The 18,798-nt window shown below is 45.0% G+C and overlaps 1 protein-coding gene across 2 annotated transcripts in view; it reads left to right on the top strand.

Annotated features, from left to right (window-relative positions):
* LOC141096058 (serine/threonine-protein phosphatase 4 regulatory subunit 1-like) overlaps positions 1 to 18,798 on the top strand; it is a 99,169-nt gene that overhangs the window by 28,973 nt on the left and 51,398 nt on the right. For both annotated transcript variants that reach the window (XM_073582442.1, XM_073582443.1), the window contains exons 6-7: positions 16,518 to 16,664; positions 16,859 to 16,966. In XM_073582442.1, the coding sequence (XP_073438543.1) occupies positions 16,518 to 16,664; positions 16,859 to 16,966 (255 nt within the window). The remainder of the gene's footprint in view (positions 1 to 16,517; positions 16,665 to 16,858; positions 16,967 to 18,798) is intronic.

Genomic DNA, 18,798 nt, shown 5'->3' with positions numbered 1-18,798 from the left:
CCCCCTTCCACCAGAGTTCACAGTCTCTGAGTTCAATGGCATGGCCGTTGAGGCCACAGTCCTGAGAGAGGCCGGCTTTTCCCATCAGGTCATTCAGACCATGATTAGGGCAAGAAAACCAGCATTCTCATACTACTCTATTTCTCCCTAACTCCTGCAATCCCTCCACCCAGTAAGGAACTTGTCATTTCCCCCTACAGCCATCTCACCTCTTCGCCACAACTGTTCCTCCACATACAATCCTTTTTCTTCAGACACACACGGCCACATCATGTCCTATCCTGCTCCCACCTTCTAATGCTCTGTCTACTACTCCTCATTGCTGGCGACGTTTCCCCAAATCCTGGCCCTCCTCAACACATCCCTACACTCACTTCTATCACCCTGCCACGATCCTCTACACGTCTTCACAACCATGATAACCTCATACCCATTCACCCAGCCCCCACTCCCCAAACCCCCTTACCTGGAGCCCTATGCAGCACGCTTTGTCTGCAACAAGCTATCATTTATCCATGACCTCTTTATCACCAACAAACTCTCCTTCCTTGCCATCACTGAAACCTGGCTCACTCCCTCTGACACAGCCTCTCCAGCTGCGCTTTCCTATGGCAGATTCCATCTCTCCCACACCCCTCGCCCCAGCAACAAACGTGGTGGAGGAGTAGGCTTGCTCCTGTCTGATACCTGCTCCTTTACCCCAATTCCTCTTCCACCCTCCGCTACTCTTCCCTCGTTTGAGGTGCAGTCCGTCCGCATCTATTCCCCCTCCAACCTCCAGCTGGCTGTCATCTACCGCCCCCCAGAACTAGCCATCTCCACCTTTCTCGACCACTTCACCACCTGGCTACTCCATTTCCTATCTGCTGACAACCCCACCATCATCATGGGCTACTTCAACATCCCCATTGACACTTCCACCCCGGCTGCCTCTAAACTTCAATCGCTCACGGCTTCCCTCGGCCTCACTCAATGGTCCTATGCAGCCACTCATAGATGGTCACACGCTGGACCTTATCTTCACCCGTCTCTGTTCCCTCACTAATCTCAATAACTCACCCCTCCCCCTGTCTGACCACAACCTACTGACATTCTCTTCCCTCTCCTCTCCTACTGCGCAACCCCGCTCCATAAACTCGCTCACCCTCGCAGGAATCTCAAACACCTCAATTTACAATCACTCTCCGAGTCCCTTCTCCCTCTTACAGACATAGCTTCCCTTCAAGACACAGATGCTGCTGCCACTTTTTATAACACCACAATAACAGCAACACTTGATTCGGCTGCCCCCCTCACGCAGAGCAAAACTCGAACAATCAACAGGCAGCCCTGACTGACAGCCTGACCAAAGAACTGAGATGGATTTCCAGGGCCGCTGAGCGGAGATGGAAGAGAACCCATTCTACTGAGCACTTCAGCGCATACAAGCAGTCCCTTGCCAGCTTTAAGTCCACGCTCTCTGCCGCAAAACAAACTTACTTTGCATCTCTCATATCTTCCCTGTCTCACAACCCTAAACAGCTCTTCAACACTTTCAATTCTCTACTCCATCCCACTGCGCCTCCTCCCCCTCCTCTCATTTCTGCTGAAGGCTTTGCCTCCTTCTTTCCTTCTTTAAGCAGAAGATCGACACGATCAGACAAAACTTTGGCCTTCAGCCCCCAATGCCCCTCTTAGCCGCTCAGCCCTGTTCTGCAAAAGCCAGCTTCTCCACCATGACAGAATATCAGCTCTCCACCCTTCTGTCAAGATCACACCTCACCACTTGTGCCCTCGACCCACTCCCATCTCACCTAATCCCTAACTTGGCCACAGTTTTCATCCCATCTCTAACACACCTCTTCAACCTTTCACTTACAAATGGTGTCTTTTCCTCATCCTTCAAACATGCCTCAATCACACCCATCCTCAAAAAGCCCTCCCTTGACCCATCCTCTGTGTCTAACTGTCGCCCGATATCTCTTCTCCCTTACGCCTCAAAACTACTGGAACATCATGTATATCTTGAACTGTCCTCCCACCTCTCTTCCTGTTCCTTCTTTCACCGGTTACAATTTGGCTTCCGACCGCATCACTCAACTGAAACTGCCCTAACTAAAGTCACTAACGACTTACTAACCGCCAAGAGCAAGCGACACTACTCTGTCCTCCTTCTCCTGGACCTGTCCTCTGCCTTCGACACTGTAGACCATTCCCTCCTGCTACAGACTCTCTCATCTCTTGGCATCACAGACTTGGCCCTATCCTGGATCTCATCATACCTAATAACACGCAGATCTACCTATCTGGACCCAACTTTGCCTCCTTACTGACTGAAATCCCACAATGTCTGTCTATCTCAGCCTTCTTCTCTGCTCGCTTTCTCAAACTGAACATGGACAAAACAGAATTCATCATCTTTCCCACATCCTACTCTACCCTTCCACCAGACCTATCCATCAATGTCAATGGCTGCTCTCTTTCCCCAGTCCCGCACGCTCGGTGCCTTGGGGTGATCCTCAACTCTGCGCTCTCTTTCAAACCACATATCCAAGCCCTCGCCTCCTCCTGCCGCCTCAAACGCAAAAATATTTCCCGGATTTGCTCATTCCTCAACCATGAAACCACAAAAACACTAGTGCATGCTCTTATCATCTCCCGCCTCGACTACTGCAACCTCCTACTCTCTGGCCTCCCCTCTGGCACTCTGGCACCGCTCCAGTCCATCCTACGCTCTGCAGCCCGACTAATCCACCTGTCTCCCCGCTATTCCCCAGCCTCCCCCCTATGCCAGGCCCTTCACTGGCTTCCTATTGCCCAGAGGCTCCAATTCAAAACCCTAACCATGACATACAAAGCCATCCACAACCTGTCCCCTCCATACATCTGTGACATGGTCTCTAGGTACCTACCTTCCTTCTCTACTCCCCCCTTATCTCTTCTTCCCACAACCGCATACAAGACTTCTTCCGTGCTTCCCCCATACTATGGAACTCTCTGCCGCAACACCTCAGACTCTCACCATCAACGGAAACCTTCAAGAGGATCCTGAAGACCCACCTGTTCCGACAAGCCTACAGCCTGCAATGATCCTCGGTCTACTGAACCACCACACGACCTGCTCTATCCTCTCCTACTGTATCCTCACCCATCCCTGTAGACTGTGAGCCCTCGCGGGCAGGGTCCCCTCTCCTTATGTACTTGCGTGTCCCTTGTCGTACACATGTCTTTTATACTTGTCTATATTTCCCCTTTTCACATGTAAAGCGCCATGGAATAAATGGCGCTATATAAATGCATAATAATAATAATAATAAATTCTCGCGTATCTATCACAGATATTGGAAGGCCTTCTTTTGGTGGAGTGAGGAAAACAATTTGGTCTCTATGTCTTTTTCCCTTCCTTCTATTCTGGGTTTTCTACAAGTGGGTCTTGACTCTGGTCTATCACTCAGTACCCTTAAGGGTCAAGTTTCTGCTCAGTCCTTTTTCAACGAGATTCCAGGTAAAGACTTTTCTTCAAGGAGTCGCCCACTTGGCACATCCTTATTGTCCTCCAATAGATCTATGGGATCTTAATCTTGTACATAGCGCACTCCATCGCGCTCGTTTTGAGCCCATTCAAGACATTTTGTCTTCTCTCCTGTCATGGAACGTGGCTTTCTTAGTTGCCATTACGTCCATCAGGAGAGTTTCTAAGTTAGCGGCATTGTCCTGTAGTTCTCAGTTCCTGATTCTCCATCAGGACAAGGTAGTTCTCCTACCCGTTCCTTCCTTCTTACCTGAGGTGGTTTCTTTATTTCATATTAATGAAGAAATTGTCCTTCCCTCTCTATGTCCCTCACCTGTTCATCCTCTGGAGAAGTCCCTCCACAAGTTGGATCTGGTCAGCGCTATCCAAGTGTACCTGTCAAGGACTGCTTCCCTTTGTCTCTGATGTCCTATTTGTTATCTCTGAAGGTTGTTGTAAGGGGCTCCCAGCTGCTAAGTCCACTATTGCCCGTTGGATTCGTTCGGCAATATTGGAGGCATACCGCCTTCAGGACAAACAGCCTCCTCCGAGGGTAAAGGCTGATTCCAATAATGTTTGTAAACCACTGTGGAATTAATGGTGCTATATAAATGACTAAAATAAAATAATAAATAAATTCCACCCGGGTAGTGGGAGCTTCCTGAGCAGTTTGTCACCAGGCTTCGGCTTTATTTGTAAAGGTGCTGCAGGCGGCGGTTATGCATCGGCTGACGCAAGTCTGTTTCTTTCTTTGCATTGTTTCTGTTTCCCACCCTTGGGACTGCTTTGGGACGTCCCATTGTTACCTGTGTCCACCAATGAAGCGATAAAGAAAGGGATTTTTGGTACTCACCATAAAATCTCTTTCTTGAAGCCTTCATTGGAGGACACAGCACTCTCCCTAACTGTACTTCTTTTGGGCCTACGTGTCTTTGTTGTTGGGTTGGTGCATATGTTGAGTTATGGTTGTTTCTCCTACTGGTGTCTTTGTTGTTGGGTTGGTACATATGTTGAGTTATGATTGTTTCTCCTACTGCTTTAACACCAAGTTGGTGCCTGTCAGTGGATGTATACTGCTGGGGAAGAGCTATTTTCCTTTTTTTGCCTAGTGTCAGCCTCCTAGCGACAGTAGCATACACCCATGGTTACCTGTCTCCCCCAATGAAGGCTTCAAGAAAGATTTTACGGTGAGTTCCAAAAATCCATTTTTTCAAGGGTGTGAACTCATTGATGCTGAGCACTGTATATTTCTGAGAATTTAAATGAAAAAGTGCATGTGATATATACTTTCTTTTTATATTCTTATTTAAATCTCCAGAATGACGACTACACGTCTGTAAGTGTAAGTTAACAGCACAATCCAGATGATGTCAGGCCCTTTGTGTCTTATGATACAATCACATGATCCTATAATCCATGGCGTTCCCATCTCAATTACGGTGCCTGAGGCCATGGATGATGTAGGGATATGAACATACTATATGACTTTTAGGGGTAATGTTGTTTTCAGTATTGGGAAGCTGGAATTGTGAACATTTCATTGTCTGCATCACCAAAATATTACCATGCACCATATGGCACGTAAAATATAATTTCCATTAATTGTCATTGGTCGTCCTCTAAGGCTATAAATCAAGTTTATATACTCCTTTCCCAGCAGTAAGTATTGTTATGTGATTCAGAAACCGGTTTGCCGACTTGATGGAAAACTAAAGGGCAACTCCTAAGCTATTCTGTGCCTGAGGTGCAGTTTTCACCAGTAACATGAATGAAGTTTCTTACCTGTCTCTGCTTGTGGCAGTTCTCAAAATTTTCCACAGTTAAAGTCCCAGTAAACATCCGCTTATTATTACTTAAATAGGCGTTACGAGGATGTAGACATTTTGGGCAGCACGGTGGTTCAGTGGATAGCTCTGTTGCCTTGCAGCGCTTGAGTCCTGGGTTCAAATCCCACCAAGGACAACACCTGCAAGGAGTTTGCGTGTGTGTCCTCCGGGTACTCCGGTTTCCTCCCACATTCCAAAGACATACTGATGGGGATTTTAGATTGTGAGCCCCATCAGGGACAGTGATGATAATGTGTGCAAACGGTAAAGCGCTGCGGAATATGTTAGCTCTACATAAAAAATAAAGATTAAAGATTATTATTTTGAACGAAGGCCGGAAACCTGTAAAAAAAAAAAAAAAAAAAAAAGAAGAATCTAGAAAACTAAACGAATCTAGAAAACTAAACTATGTTACTTTGATACTTTATGTATTGTCCATGTTATTGATGGCTGGTATCTCTTTATCCCGTGTGATAAATGGGCCATCCGGGCAGTGGAGTGGCTTGTATGTGACTTCTAAGAATGGTTGTCTATTAACCCCATTTTTTAAATCTGATGTGTCACTTTGTGTTAATAACTATGGAATGTTTAAGGTATCTGAGTGATTCTGAGATTCTTTTTTCATGACACATTGTACTTCACCTTAGTGGTGAATTTAGATCTATGTTTTTCATTTATGGGCATGCAGGACATAGAAAGTGTAATAAAAATGATGCCTTAATATCTACAATCTGATATTCTAGAGAAATCCCCATATTTGTCAGTATGTAAATGAGCTGTTAAGATCTACGGGATGGACATAGATCTCCTCTCAGGCTTATTTTAAATCAAAGGGGGTGTTACCAGTGTGAGACATGTAATGACTGATGGTCTGCTCCTCTGATCTATGTGTCTCATGCTTGTGGAGGCAGATTCTCAATGAGATTTCTGTCCTGCCCGTAGATCTTAACAGCCCATTTACGTATTTAAAAAAAATGTGGATTTCGCAGGAATAAGTAATCAGATCGCAGATATGAAGTTATCATTTTATTTATCTTTCTACGATCTGCATGACAATATAGATGACTTAAGAGGGTTGTTCCGACTGACAGATTCCCTTTAACCCCTCTCTGCCATCTGATGTACTATCGCTTCCATGTGACCTGGGATTAACTTCCCATGGACGGGATAGTACGTCATAGCGATCGGCCTCGCACACGGGGGGTGGGAAATGTTATTTATTAAGTATTTTATGTGACATATCTCTGTGATTTAAGGGCATGAAAATTCAAAATTGGAAAATTGCGAAATTTCCATTTTTTTCACAAAGAAACGCAAGTTATATGAAATAAATTTTATCACTATCATGAAGTACAATATGTCACAAGAAAACAATGTCAGAATTACCAGGATCCATGGAAGCGTTCCAGAGTTATTACCTCATAAAGGGACAGTGGTCAGAATTGTAAAAATTGGCCTAGTCATTAACATGAAAATCACCCTTGGGGGTAAAGGGGTTAACCCTTCAGGTGCTTCACAGGAATTAACACAAAGTAGAATGAACCTCTGTCACCTCTTTTTGCCGCTATAAGATGCAGCCACCGCCTTTCGGGCGTACTGACCTGCCCTATTGAGGGCAGAGCAAAGGACTGCAGTGCGTAGGTGCCGGGAAAGGTCAGAGAGGCCCAGCGCCTGTGCACTGCAGGGCAGATCAGTACGCAGGAGCGCGGCACGAAGCAAGCAGGATGACGACATCACATGAAGATGGGAGGCGCCGGACCCGGGACCTGCGACACCCATCGGACCGGATTGCCCCCGGGTGAGTATAATAAAGCTTGTTTTTCTTTTCTTTCAGGTCGGACCGGGGGCTTATCTGCAGCATTACAGAATGCTGTAGATAAGCCCTGAAAGGCGGTGGCTGCATCTTATAGCGACAAAACAAGGTGACAGGTTCCCTTTAAATAAATGAGACTACATAGTCATCATCTCATGGTGCTTAGACTTATCCCTTTGTTAAAAATGTAGATGCTGGTATGTAGTGGCGGAGAGAAGACGCGTTCAGGGAGAGCTCCTCATATCCTGTAATCTATTCGGTCAGCGGACCCCCTGTTGCCGTGATATACCTGCCGGTGTCAGACCCCCTGGACTCTGGAGCACTTCCGGACCCCCGCGGGAGGCCGGGCTCCGGTGAGCTGATCGCTATAAAGACCGGGGCGGCCGGCAGGGCCTGCACGAGGAGGCGGCTATTTTCAGAAGCGTGCGCCCTGGCTGTGAGCGACGCGGCGCCGGCTTCCATCGCTGCAGCGCTGACAGGACGGTGATCACGCATCCTGAGGACCTGAAGGGGATAAGCGGTGAGTGCTCTGTAAGATTGGGCCCCGCACTCCCCCCTGCTAAATCACCTAACCTGCCAGTGTTATTACTTTAGGGGCCTCTGGACCCCTCCCTGGCTGCTGTCTCTGTGGGCACTGCGGATCCCCCCCTGGCCATAGGGCCTCTTGTCTGCTTCTCAGAGCCGGATTTTACCTCCCTGTGTTGCCCTTCTGCTCTGTGTTACCCGTGGGACACTGTCACCATCATATTATAGCCCTGCTGTGCTCATAACTTTGGACCTGGGAACCCCCTGAATATACCATTTCTGTTAAACGGCTGTGCCATATTGCTATTGAAAATGATCCGCTCCAAGAGGTCAGGAGCAGCCGAAAAATTGAAAGAATTTGCTATAATTGACCAATCTGATACTACACGGTCAAGGGGTCTGCTGTGAAGGAATCCTAATGTTTCTGCTGTTAACCAGAATTCTTTTATTAATGGTTTGATTGGAGCTTTTTCCGCAGGCATCCAGACTACCAACAATACCGGACACTGAGCTCAGTGATGGTATCCCCTTGTTTATCTCATGATGGGAGCGCAGGACTTTGCTCCCAGATTGTTTGTTTTTTTCACTCTGCTGTGTCTTTATAGTGGTTCTATTTGTTTTTTAGGTAGAATTCGCAGCCAACAGCAATCTCAATCTATGTGTGGTGTCTCCTAATTTTACTCGGGTAATGATGCATGCCATATCCAGCGGAGTAATCATGGGGTCTGAGATAGTATGTATGACATGGAACGTGAGAGGTATAAAAACCCCTCAGAAAAAGATCAAAGTTTTCTCGCAGATTAGACATTATCACCCTCACATTGTGGCCTTGGTGGAGACGCACCTGACCAGGGATACAGCTCGGTGCGTGCAGAAGCCTTGGGTACAATGGTCTGTTCACGCATTCCATACTAGCTACTCGAGAGGGGTTTCACTGTTGATACATAGAGATGTTAGATGGGAAGCCAGGGAGACCCAGAGGGATCCTGAGGGTCGTTTTGTCTTCATATATGCATTGTAGATACCAGGAAATATGTAATTCTATGTGTTTATAATCCACCCCCAGCTAATATGTCCACTCTTCAGAAGGCGATGAGCTTTGCCCTAAATTATCCGGACGCGGATGTTATCTGTATGGGGGACTTCAATATAGTCATGAGCAACCGTTTTGATAAATTGAGATTAGATGATGGAGTATCTGGGGGGGGCCCTTCGCTGGAGTATCTGGGGGGGTCCCTTCGCTGACAACAACCCAGCTGTCACTATTTATGGAGGGTAGCGGGTGGTTGGATTTGTGGAGAGTGTGGCACCCAGAGTTGAGAGAGTATACCTGCCACTCATCCACTAAGGCTAGCTTCACACTAGTGTTTTGGGCCGCAGCGCACGGCCGCCGCTAAGCCCCGCCCCCTCCGGTCATCTCCGCCTAGTGTCGCACACGGCTGCATGCGATCTGCACACCCTATTGTTAGCATAGGGTGCGCAGACCGTGCGCTAGTAGAATTTTGCGTACGCTGCGCCCATTTGACGGTGCGCATTTTGGTGCGCTCGGAGCACCGTCAAAAGGGCACATTGCACGCAAAATTCTACTAAGCGCACGGTCTGCGCACCCTATTCTAAAGATAGGGTGTGCAGATCGCATGCAGCCGTGTGCGATACTAGGCGGAGATGACCGGAGGGGGCGGGCGGGGCTTAGCGGCAGCCATGCACTGCGGCCCAAAACGCTAGTGTGAAACTAGCCTAAGTGCTCCCTATCGCGCATAGATTATATATTCGGATCCAGTGGTCTGGCGATGTGGGTAGATAAAATAGAACATGGCAGTAGGGGATCTCAGACCATAGCCCGGTCATCCTTAAACTTAAGTACGGGCAATTAAATAACAGGATGGTTTGGAAGTTGAACCCTTTCTGGTTGAAATTGTTAGTACCTCCCGATAGAACAGCCAATCAATTGCATTGCTTTATTTCGTCCCGCCAGGAACCTCAGGATATCAATTTATTTTGGGATACCCTTAAGGCATAGTTGAGAGGCTGCTTTTCCTCCACAATTTCTTATATCAAGTGGGTAACCTCGAGGGAGGATGATGTGATGGAACGATTGAAAGATTCAGAGGCTGCATACATATCTAACCAAACTAACGGCAATAGGATTGAGTAGTTGGCTGCTCAGCAGTTATACACCCAGCATATAGACACTAAGTCTAAGCGTTAATTATTCTTTGCCTGACAGTCTTATTTTGAGCGGGGAAATCAAGCAAGTAAAGTTTTGGCCTATCTGGTACGCCAACATAATACTTCTAATACAATATTACAGATTTGTAAGTCGGATGATTCAACTGAGGAGATTCTCGGCTGCTTCTACGATTATTATAAGTCAATATATGAATCTAAAAGTGGCTCTGATAATTTGGGGTGTTTGGATTACTTGTCAGATGTAACATTCCCTACATTAGATCCTGATCAGCGAGCCTTTATGGTCGCTGAGTTCACTGTGGAGGAGATAGAGAATGCCATGACGGACATGGCCTCTGGGAAGGCCCCTGGGCCGGACGGGTTTCCTATTGAATTGTACAGGAAATATTGAGATATATTAACGCCACTTCTGATAAAGGTATTTCGGGGAATCTGGGAGGTGGAATCTATGCCTAAATCCTTTTATGAGGCTAATATCATAGTGCTTAGGAAGGAGGGGAAGGACCCTTTAGATTGTGGATCCTATCGTCCCATATCGTTAGTAAATGTGGACTATAAAAAAGATCCTAGCCACTAGATTGAATTCAGTTATACTGAACCTTATACATCCTGACCAGACGGGTTAATGCCTGGTAAGAGCACTTCCATTAACATCAGACGAGTCCAGTCAATAGTTCAATATAGCTCCCTGATGCCAGACAATAAATGGGCACTGGCATCGCTAGATGCCACCAAGGCGTTTGACTCTCTTGAGTGGCCTTTCCTCTCCGCATGCTTACAGAGATATGGCTTTGGTGATAAGTTTATAAAATGGGTCAAAATACTTTATATGAAACCTAAAGCCCGTATTATTGTAAATAATTCCATATCTGAGTCCTTTTCACAACACAGGGGGACCCGTCAGGGATGCCCCCTTTCCCCAGCTCTCTTCGCTCTTGCGATTGAGGCACTGGCGATACGTATAAGGTCTTCCTCTGGCATTAGGGGTATAGATATAGCCGGTCGGTTACAGCACACAAAAGGAAAAAATAGAGGAGGATCTGCAATTAAACAAGAAAATTCACAGACCAAGTGGTATATGTTTAACCAAGAACCCCATCAGACTATATAATTATTTTTAGGACAGTCAAAAAAACTGAGCAAAACATACCGCACAAAAGACAATTGACCATAAGTCCCAAAAGTAAAATTGTATATTTTATTAATCATATATTAAAAACGAGGTATTTAAAAATAGCAAAGCATCAGTGTCGACATGTAATATTATAATAAATACATACATAGACGGGGGCAGTACTATCCAATTTATAGGGTCACACCAGTACAATGTAAACTTGCTGGAAGCGCTAAATAAAGTGAATCAAGTGTAGTGCCAACAAATTTTTACAAAAAAATGTATCAAATAGTTAATTACACCAAAAAGGTTTTTTGCATATATGTACAAGACATAATAAATATGTATGTATGTATATATATATATAGTGTGCAAGGAAAAACTAATAAAGTGCAAATATAAGTGCAATATAATAGATGACCAGCAGGTGTCTCCGTACAGGTATGTTACATGAAACTACTAATGGTAGTAACCACAGACTTCAATAGATGTCAATATATAGGCAAATTATATCCTGGATCAGGACCAGTGTAAAAAATACAGCATGAGGCTCAAAGTATCAGATGTATATAAGGTAACAACTTACAGGCTGTACAGCTCCTGATCACCTGGGATAGCAGCCCACACCCAACGCGCGTTTCGGCCTGTAGCCTTCGTTAGCCTGAGGTAACAGGAGAAATTGGACTGCAAAAGTTATTGTGCAATGTGTCCTGAGTACGCTGATACCTGATATGTGGGGGGAACCACTGTTTCGGCGCATGGCAGAGCTCAGAAGGGAAGGAGCACCGTTTGACTTTTTCAATGCAAAATTGGCTGGAATTCAGATCGGACGCCATGTCACGTTTGGAGAGTCCCTGATGTACCTAAACAGTGGAAACCCCCCACAAGTGACCCTATTTTGGAAACTAGACCCCCCAAGGAACTTATCTAGATATGTGATGAGAACTTTTTTTAACCCACAAGGGCTTCACAGAAGTTTATAACGTACAGCCGTACAATTAAAAAATCATATTTTTTCCGCAAAAATTATCTTTTCACCCCCAATTTTTATTTTCCCAAGGTTAACAGAACCCTAAAAGTTATTGTGCAATTTGTCCTGAGTACGCTGATACCCCATATGTGGGGGTAAACGACTATTTGGGCGCATGGCAGAGCTCAGAATGGAAGCAGCACCATTTGACTTTTTTGGCTGGAATTGATATCGGACACCATGTCACGTTTTTTGAAAACCCCTGATGTACCAAAACAGTGGAAACCCCCATAAATGACACCATTTTGGAAACTAGACCCCCCCAAGGAACTTATCTAGATGTGTGATGAACCCCCAAGGGTTTCACAGAAGTTTACAATGCCCGGGCGTGAAAATAAAAAAATCATATTTTTTTCCACAAACATGATCTTTTAAGTCCCCAATTTTTTTATTTTCCCAAGGGTAACAGGAGAAATTGGACCCCAAAAGTTTTGTCCAATTTGTCCTGAGTACGCTGATATGTGGGAGAAAACTACTGTATGGGCACACGTAAGGGCTCGGAAGGGAAGTAGTGACGTTTTGGAATGCAGACTTTGATGGAATGGTCTGCGGGTGTCATGTTGCCTTTGGAGAGCCCCTGATGTACCTAAACAGTGGAAACTCCACACAAGTGACCCCATTTTCCAAACTAGACCCCCTAAGGAACTTATCTAGATGAGTGGTGAGCCCTTTGAACCCCCCAGTGCTTCACAGAAGTTTATAACGCCCGGGCGTGAAAATAAAAAAAATCATATTTTTTTCCACAAAAATGATATTTTTGCCCCCAATTTTTCATTTTCCTAAGGGTAACAGGAGAAATTGGACCCCAAAAGTTGTTTTGCCATTTGTCCTGAGTAGGCTGATACCTCATATGTGGGGGTAAAACACTGTTTGGGTGCATGGCAGAGCTTGGAAGGGAAGGAGCACCATTTGACTTTTTCAACGCAGAATTGGCTGGAATTGAGATCAGACGCCATGTTGCTTTTGGAGAGCACCTGATGTGCCTAAACAGTGGAAACGCCCCAATTCTAACTCCAACCCTAACCCCAACACACCCCTAACCCTAATCTCTACCCTAGCCCTAACCCTAATGGGACAATGGAAATAAATACATTTTTTTAATTTTATTATTTTTGCCTAACTAAGGGGGTGATAAAGGGGGGTTTGATTTACTATTTATGGTGGGTTTTTATGTTTGGCAGCTGTCATACGCTAAAAGACGCTTTTTATTGTAAAAATAGTTTTTGCATCACCACATTTTGAGAGCTATAATTTTTCCATATTTTGACCCACCGATCTGACACAGGCAGGGAGGAAGCCGGCTCCCTGCAGGCCCCCGAAGGTCCCCGCCGCCATATTGGATCCGGGGATCTGAAGGGAATCGCGCTGCCCCGGGGGGCTCAGGGAAGCACGGAGGGAGCCCCTTCCCTGCCGATGCTTCCCTAAACCCCCGGTACACTGCGATCGTGTTTGATCGTAGTGTGCCAGGGGTTAACGTGTCAGGAGCGGTCCGTGACCGCCCCTGACACATAGTGCCGGATGTCAGCTGTGATCAGCTGACACCCGCTCACCCCGTGAGCGCCGCTGATTGCTATGACGTACTATCCCGTCCCGGGGAATTAAGTCCCAGGGCACATGGACGGGATAGTACGTCATATGGCAGAAAGGGGTTAAATTGTCCACCCTACGAAGGCCTAAAAAGGGGGTGTTGCGGCGTTACCAGATTTTTTTCCTATATTATTTGGCTGGGCTGGCTAAAGCCCTAAGTAAATGGATGCCGGGTGATTATCTCCCCAATTCTGAAAATCACCTGCTTCATGCTACACGAGCTGATTGCCCACTGGGTTTCCTGGAGTTGGAAAAGACTAGTGTCGACCATTCAGCCATTCCCCTGATCATCCATATACTTTTAATTACCAAATGCTCTATTGCCTTCCACTGGAAGAGACCTGATCCTCCCAAAATTCAGGACATTAAGGAGAGAATAATACTCCACAAGTCCTTTGAACTAAAAATGGCTACTGTCAACAACAATTTTGACAAATTTACAAGTAAATGGTTTAGATGGATCACCTTATTTCCCTTGAGTTAAAGATAAATCGTATCTATGTTTCCTTTATGATACCTGATTCAGACTGTTAAATATTGTATTATGTAGTTACTGGATTTATACACATGATGGCATAATTTACAGCTTGATTCACAAACTGTCATTATATCAAAGGTTTAACTGGACCACTTGGTCCTTCCTCCCTTTCCCCCCTTCCTTCCGTCCCCTCCCTTCCCCTCCCCTTTACTCCCCCCCCCCCCTATTATTGTTAAAAATCCTTTAATAAAATTATTTGGAAAAGGAGAAGAGTGTCCCTCGTCTACTGCCCTTGCTCCGTCTGGCACAATTAGCATGGAGGCAAATTAAGAAAGAGATTGGTTTTAAAGATATGATAGCCAAATGCCCCTATGGAATAATGTTTATTTTCCGGTATTACTAAATCACCCGTCCACTGATTTTTGGATTCAACATAACATCTCCTCGATAGGAGACCTGTATGATCATGGGACCTTAATGTCTTTTGAACAATTACAAGCTAAACATGACGTACCGAGATCCCAATTTTTCCTCTATCTACAGCTAAGATCTGCTCTTCAGTCTCACATAAGGTGTATGGGTGTGGGCCGTGCTATTTCGTCCCTACCTTTGATAGGAATCCTTAATTCACAGGGTCCTCAAGGCCTTATCTCCTCTTTGTATATATACATGCTGTCAGTGGGAGCAGAGTCTGCCATAAGCTCTCTCCACGCGTCGCTCGTCGGCGCCACAGGAAGCGCCGCAGGAAGTGACCGACGAGGAATGGTCCAGGAGCTTCTCGCGCGATCAGCGATAACCAGCGGGGGAGCCGGTCGGAGGTAAGTATCACATGCAGCGATATCGCTAGCAATATCGCTATAACGTCACAAAATCGGTGACTTTACAGCGATATTGCTAGCGATATCGCAGTGTGTAACGGGGGCTTTAAAGGGAAGTGGGAAAGACTCATCCCCGATACGCAGGGAGAGGAGTGGGAAGAGATCCTGGAGTCTCCGATCGGAGTGTCACCATCTATTAACATTAGAATGATACAGTTATATATAATAAATGAATCATACTTGACTCCGACACGACTTTTTAGGATGGGCCGATTTCAATCATCAGAATGTCTGCGGTGTCACTCACCAGATGCAGACTTTATCCATATGATGTGGCAATGTCCCACTGTCCTACATTGCTGGAAAGAGGTGACGCTACTCTTGTCATCCCTGGTGCAACCCCCTGTCCCTCTTGAACCACTGGTCTGCTTGTTTGCGGTATGGGATGAGGAGATTTGGGGTCACTACGCAGGATTTTTCTACGTGAGACACTGTTTATGGCACGGAAAGTATTGGCATTACGGTGGATGGGCAATTCATGTCCCTCTCTTAGAATCCGGATTGACTTGGTAAACTCGATTTTCCATATGAGCGCACGTTATACCAGAACAGGGGATGCCTGGGTAAATTTGAAAAGATCTGGGAGAGGTGGAATTCATCTCATCTTACTTTGTAAGATGGAGACATTGCATATGAGACAACATAATGTAAGATATTAGGCTGCGAATTAGTAAATAGTTGATGTAGTAGTAGTTTAGTAACTTATAATTAAACTACATTATCTGAGTAACACGATGTGAGATGTGACTGATATACATGCTTATAATGTATAGCCTGTTGTTCTCTGTATACGTTTGGGGGATTATGCATATATTACCCTGTATATTAATAAGAGTGATCAATTTTTGTTTAGTATCTAATAGATGGTAATGTGTATGCTCTGTATGATATTCACAACCACAAGCAAATATGTATGTTGTACATTTCTCTGGTTCTGAAGTTTAATAAACAAATAAAAAAAAAAAATCTAGATGCTTGCTGCTATTGCCTGCAGAATTTGCATCTTGGGGGTTAAATGGCCATGATTGGTGCTAACACCGATCCTTGCCGATGTGGCAGGGGATCAGCTATAGTATATATTTAACACCCACTGCATTTTCACCAATTGGGAGATGCTATTTTCTAGTTCTTAGGTTAGTAATAATGCATATTGGTGGTCTTTCCCAGCAAACTGATAGCTGATACCTGATGTCGATAAATCGTGCATTATGTATCAGATGCTGGCTATGATATCAGCCAGGTATGTTTGACTTGGGAACATTGCAGCATTTTAGGTTAAACCGTACTTTAAAAGCTCCCTGTTACCGAGCTGCATGGGAGGCTAGTTGGACAGGCCTGTTCACCCCACCTGTTACCCTAGAGTGATGGGTCTCTTTGCATTCATGCATAGTCGGAGACCTGTCGTTCAAGGAGAGCAGGCGGGGAGAAACCGCTGGGTACTTGCCGTTCCGACAAGTCTCCTGTGGTGCTCCATCCATGGTGGCTATTAAACTTTTTTAGAAAAACCTATTACCTTTCGCAGCACTGATATCGCATAACACATGTGTACACAGCAAATTACTCTGCTCCTTTTGTCTCTACCGCAGGTAAGGAAAGCGAGCCAGGAATCTCTACTGATCCTTCTGGAGCAAGACCTGATCGACCAGCGCGATCTGGAGAACAAAGTCTGCCCCATTCTGCTGGAGCTCTCCGCTCCTGATAACGATGACGAATACAAAGTGGAAGCTGTGAATGTGAGTAAAAGGGCAGGAATTGGGAAACTCTTGCTCCTGCGTGTTTACACAGGCACCTGCCATCCGCACAGGTCTCGTAAACCTGGCTACATTCCACATTCCTGACCTGCACTGAGCTTTACATAACCTGCATGACTCAACTTACGCACACGTGTGTGTCATGTCCGCCTGCATAACTTCTTTCTCTCCCCCAGATTATCTGTAAAATGATTTCCATGCTCGGCAGGCAGACAGTAGAGCAGATGTTACTTCCACGTTTCTGCGATCTCTGCAGCGACAGCAAATTGTTCCAAGTCCGTAAGGTATGGCCATGTCAATGTTTGTAGCCGTGAGCCTCGTCAGGCCAAGTCTAAGCTCCCAGTATCCAAACCCACACAGTATGAGTAATGCCGGGCCATCGGCGCGAGTTTTGTGTGGTACAGGGGGCCCAAAAGCAAACTCCAAGTGGCCCTTGCTGATACATAAGGCTTGCGGTTCCTTTATGCCTAGCAGGAAATTAAAGCCTTAAAACAGCAAATTTAAGGGGTCAAGAAGCCAAAATATCAATATACCTGCTTTCAGAGTGTTTTTTTTTTACGCTTATCTATTCCAGAATGCACAGCTTAGCAGGGAACATAGGTTGTGACCTGATGACCTTTTTATAGTGACTTACATAGCACAAGCCACCATACTGTTCAGGTTTTTTATCAATTCACTCTACTTTTATATGCCTGTAAATCTACTTTACATGTCAAGTATGGTGCTCCACGTAGCATTAGTCTTGTCATCATAAGGACAGATATCTGATAGACCCTATATGTATTTTTTCAGTTTGGATCTATTGTACAAATGTGACACCTCGTCATGGCTTTCATTGCAAACGTTAGCCATGGTGCCAGTGTAAGCATAACCGTAGAAATAGATTTATCACATAAAAGCACACTATCTTTATTCTGATTTTTTGACTCAGTCAGCTTATGGCCTGCAGTGGCACTACAGATAGACTGATGACAACATGTCCACCTCCATGATTTATTTTATGGGTGCAGTGTCCTGACCTTGTATGAATACAAATTCAACAACATTGCACTTGTCAGTGATCAGAAGAAGGTGTAAATGGTCAGCTTCTTGAGTACTCCAGGTTCATCTACAAGAGATAATACCTCAGCATATAGAACTTACAATATATGCCCATACACAGCTCTGTCGGGTCGCTTGTGAGCAATCTTTTGAACCATCGTGGGGGTCTCAGGACCTGATTTGCAGCACATTTAGAGCAAACCTGTTATCAGGATTTTGCTAAGTAAACTACAGACACTGTCAGGTTGGCGCTGTTAATACAGATTAAAATGATACCTTGGTTGATTAAATCCGTCTTGTAGTTGTTGTTTAATTTGTGTTTGCAGTTTTCCGTTAATGAGATGCTCATGCTTCAGGGCGGCCTATGGCCTCATTGTCATCATTTTGGGCTTCAATAACACATCACTGACCCTTCAATGACCTGTCTCCTATTTTAAATACTGCACCTGCGCATATAATATTGTGGTCTTCAAAAAAAAAAATTTGCTCCAGCAAAATGGCGGCGGAATCTAACGGCAATCAATGCTCTCAATCTGTGCATGCGCCGCCATTTTTTGGAACAAATTTTTTTTTGAAGACCACAATATTAAATGGGCAGGTGCAATATTTAAAATAGGATGCAGGTCACTGAAGGTTCAGTGACCTGTCATTTAAGCCTAAAAAAATGGCAATGAGGCCAGAGCACCAGAAAAAGACCCGCCCATAGGCCTGCCTTGAAGCACCAGCATATCATTAACTCAAAACTGCATACACAGATTAAACAGTACCCACAAGACAGATTTCTTCAATCCAGGTATCATTTTAATCAGTGCAACAGCAACAACCTGACAATGCCTGTAGTTTACTTAGAAAAATCCTGATGACAGGTTTGCTTTAAGTAGTATAAAATATTTGAAAAATGATATGAACCCTTTAAAGGCTTTGGACATTTTTGTCATGTAGGTTGTAAACTACTCTCAGTTTCACACTTTTTATCTTGTGGATGCGTAAACACTGGTAATGCATGCTGGATGTTAGGTCTTTGTGTCCTGGATTCAGTTGTCATCAGTAGCTCTCATTTATCAGTACAGCTTCA

The sequence above is a fragment of the Dendrobates tinctorius genome, unplaced genomic scaffold (genome assembly GCF_039654945.1).
Source record: "Dendrobates tinctorius isolate UK_male_01 unplaced genomic scaffold, ASM3965494v1 ptg000071l, whole genome shotgun sequence".
Taxonomy (NCBI): Eukaryota; Metazoa; Chordata; class Amphibia; order Anura; family Dendrobatidae; genus Dendrobates; species Dendrobates tinctorius.
This window is presented reverse-complemented; position numbering and strand designations above follow the sequence as displayed.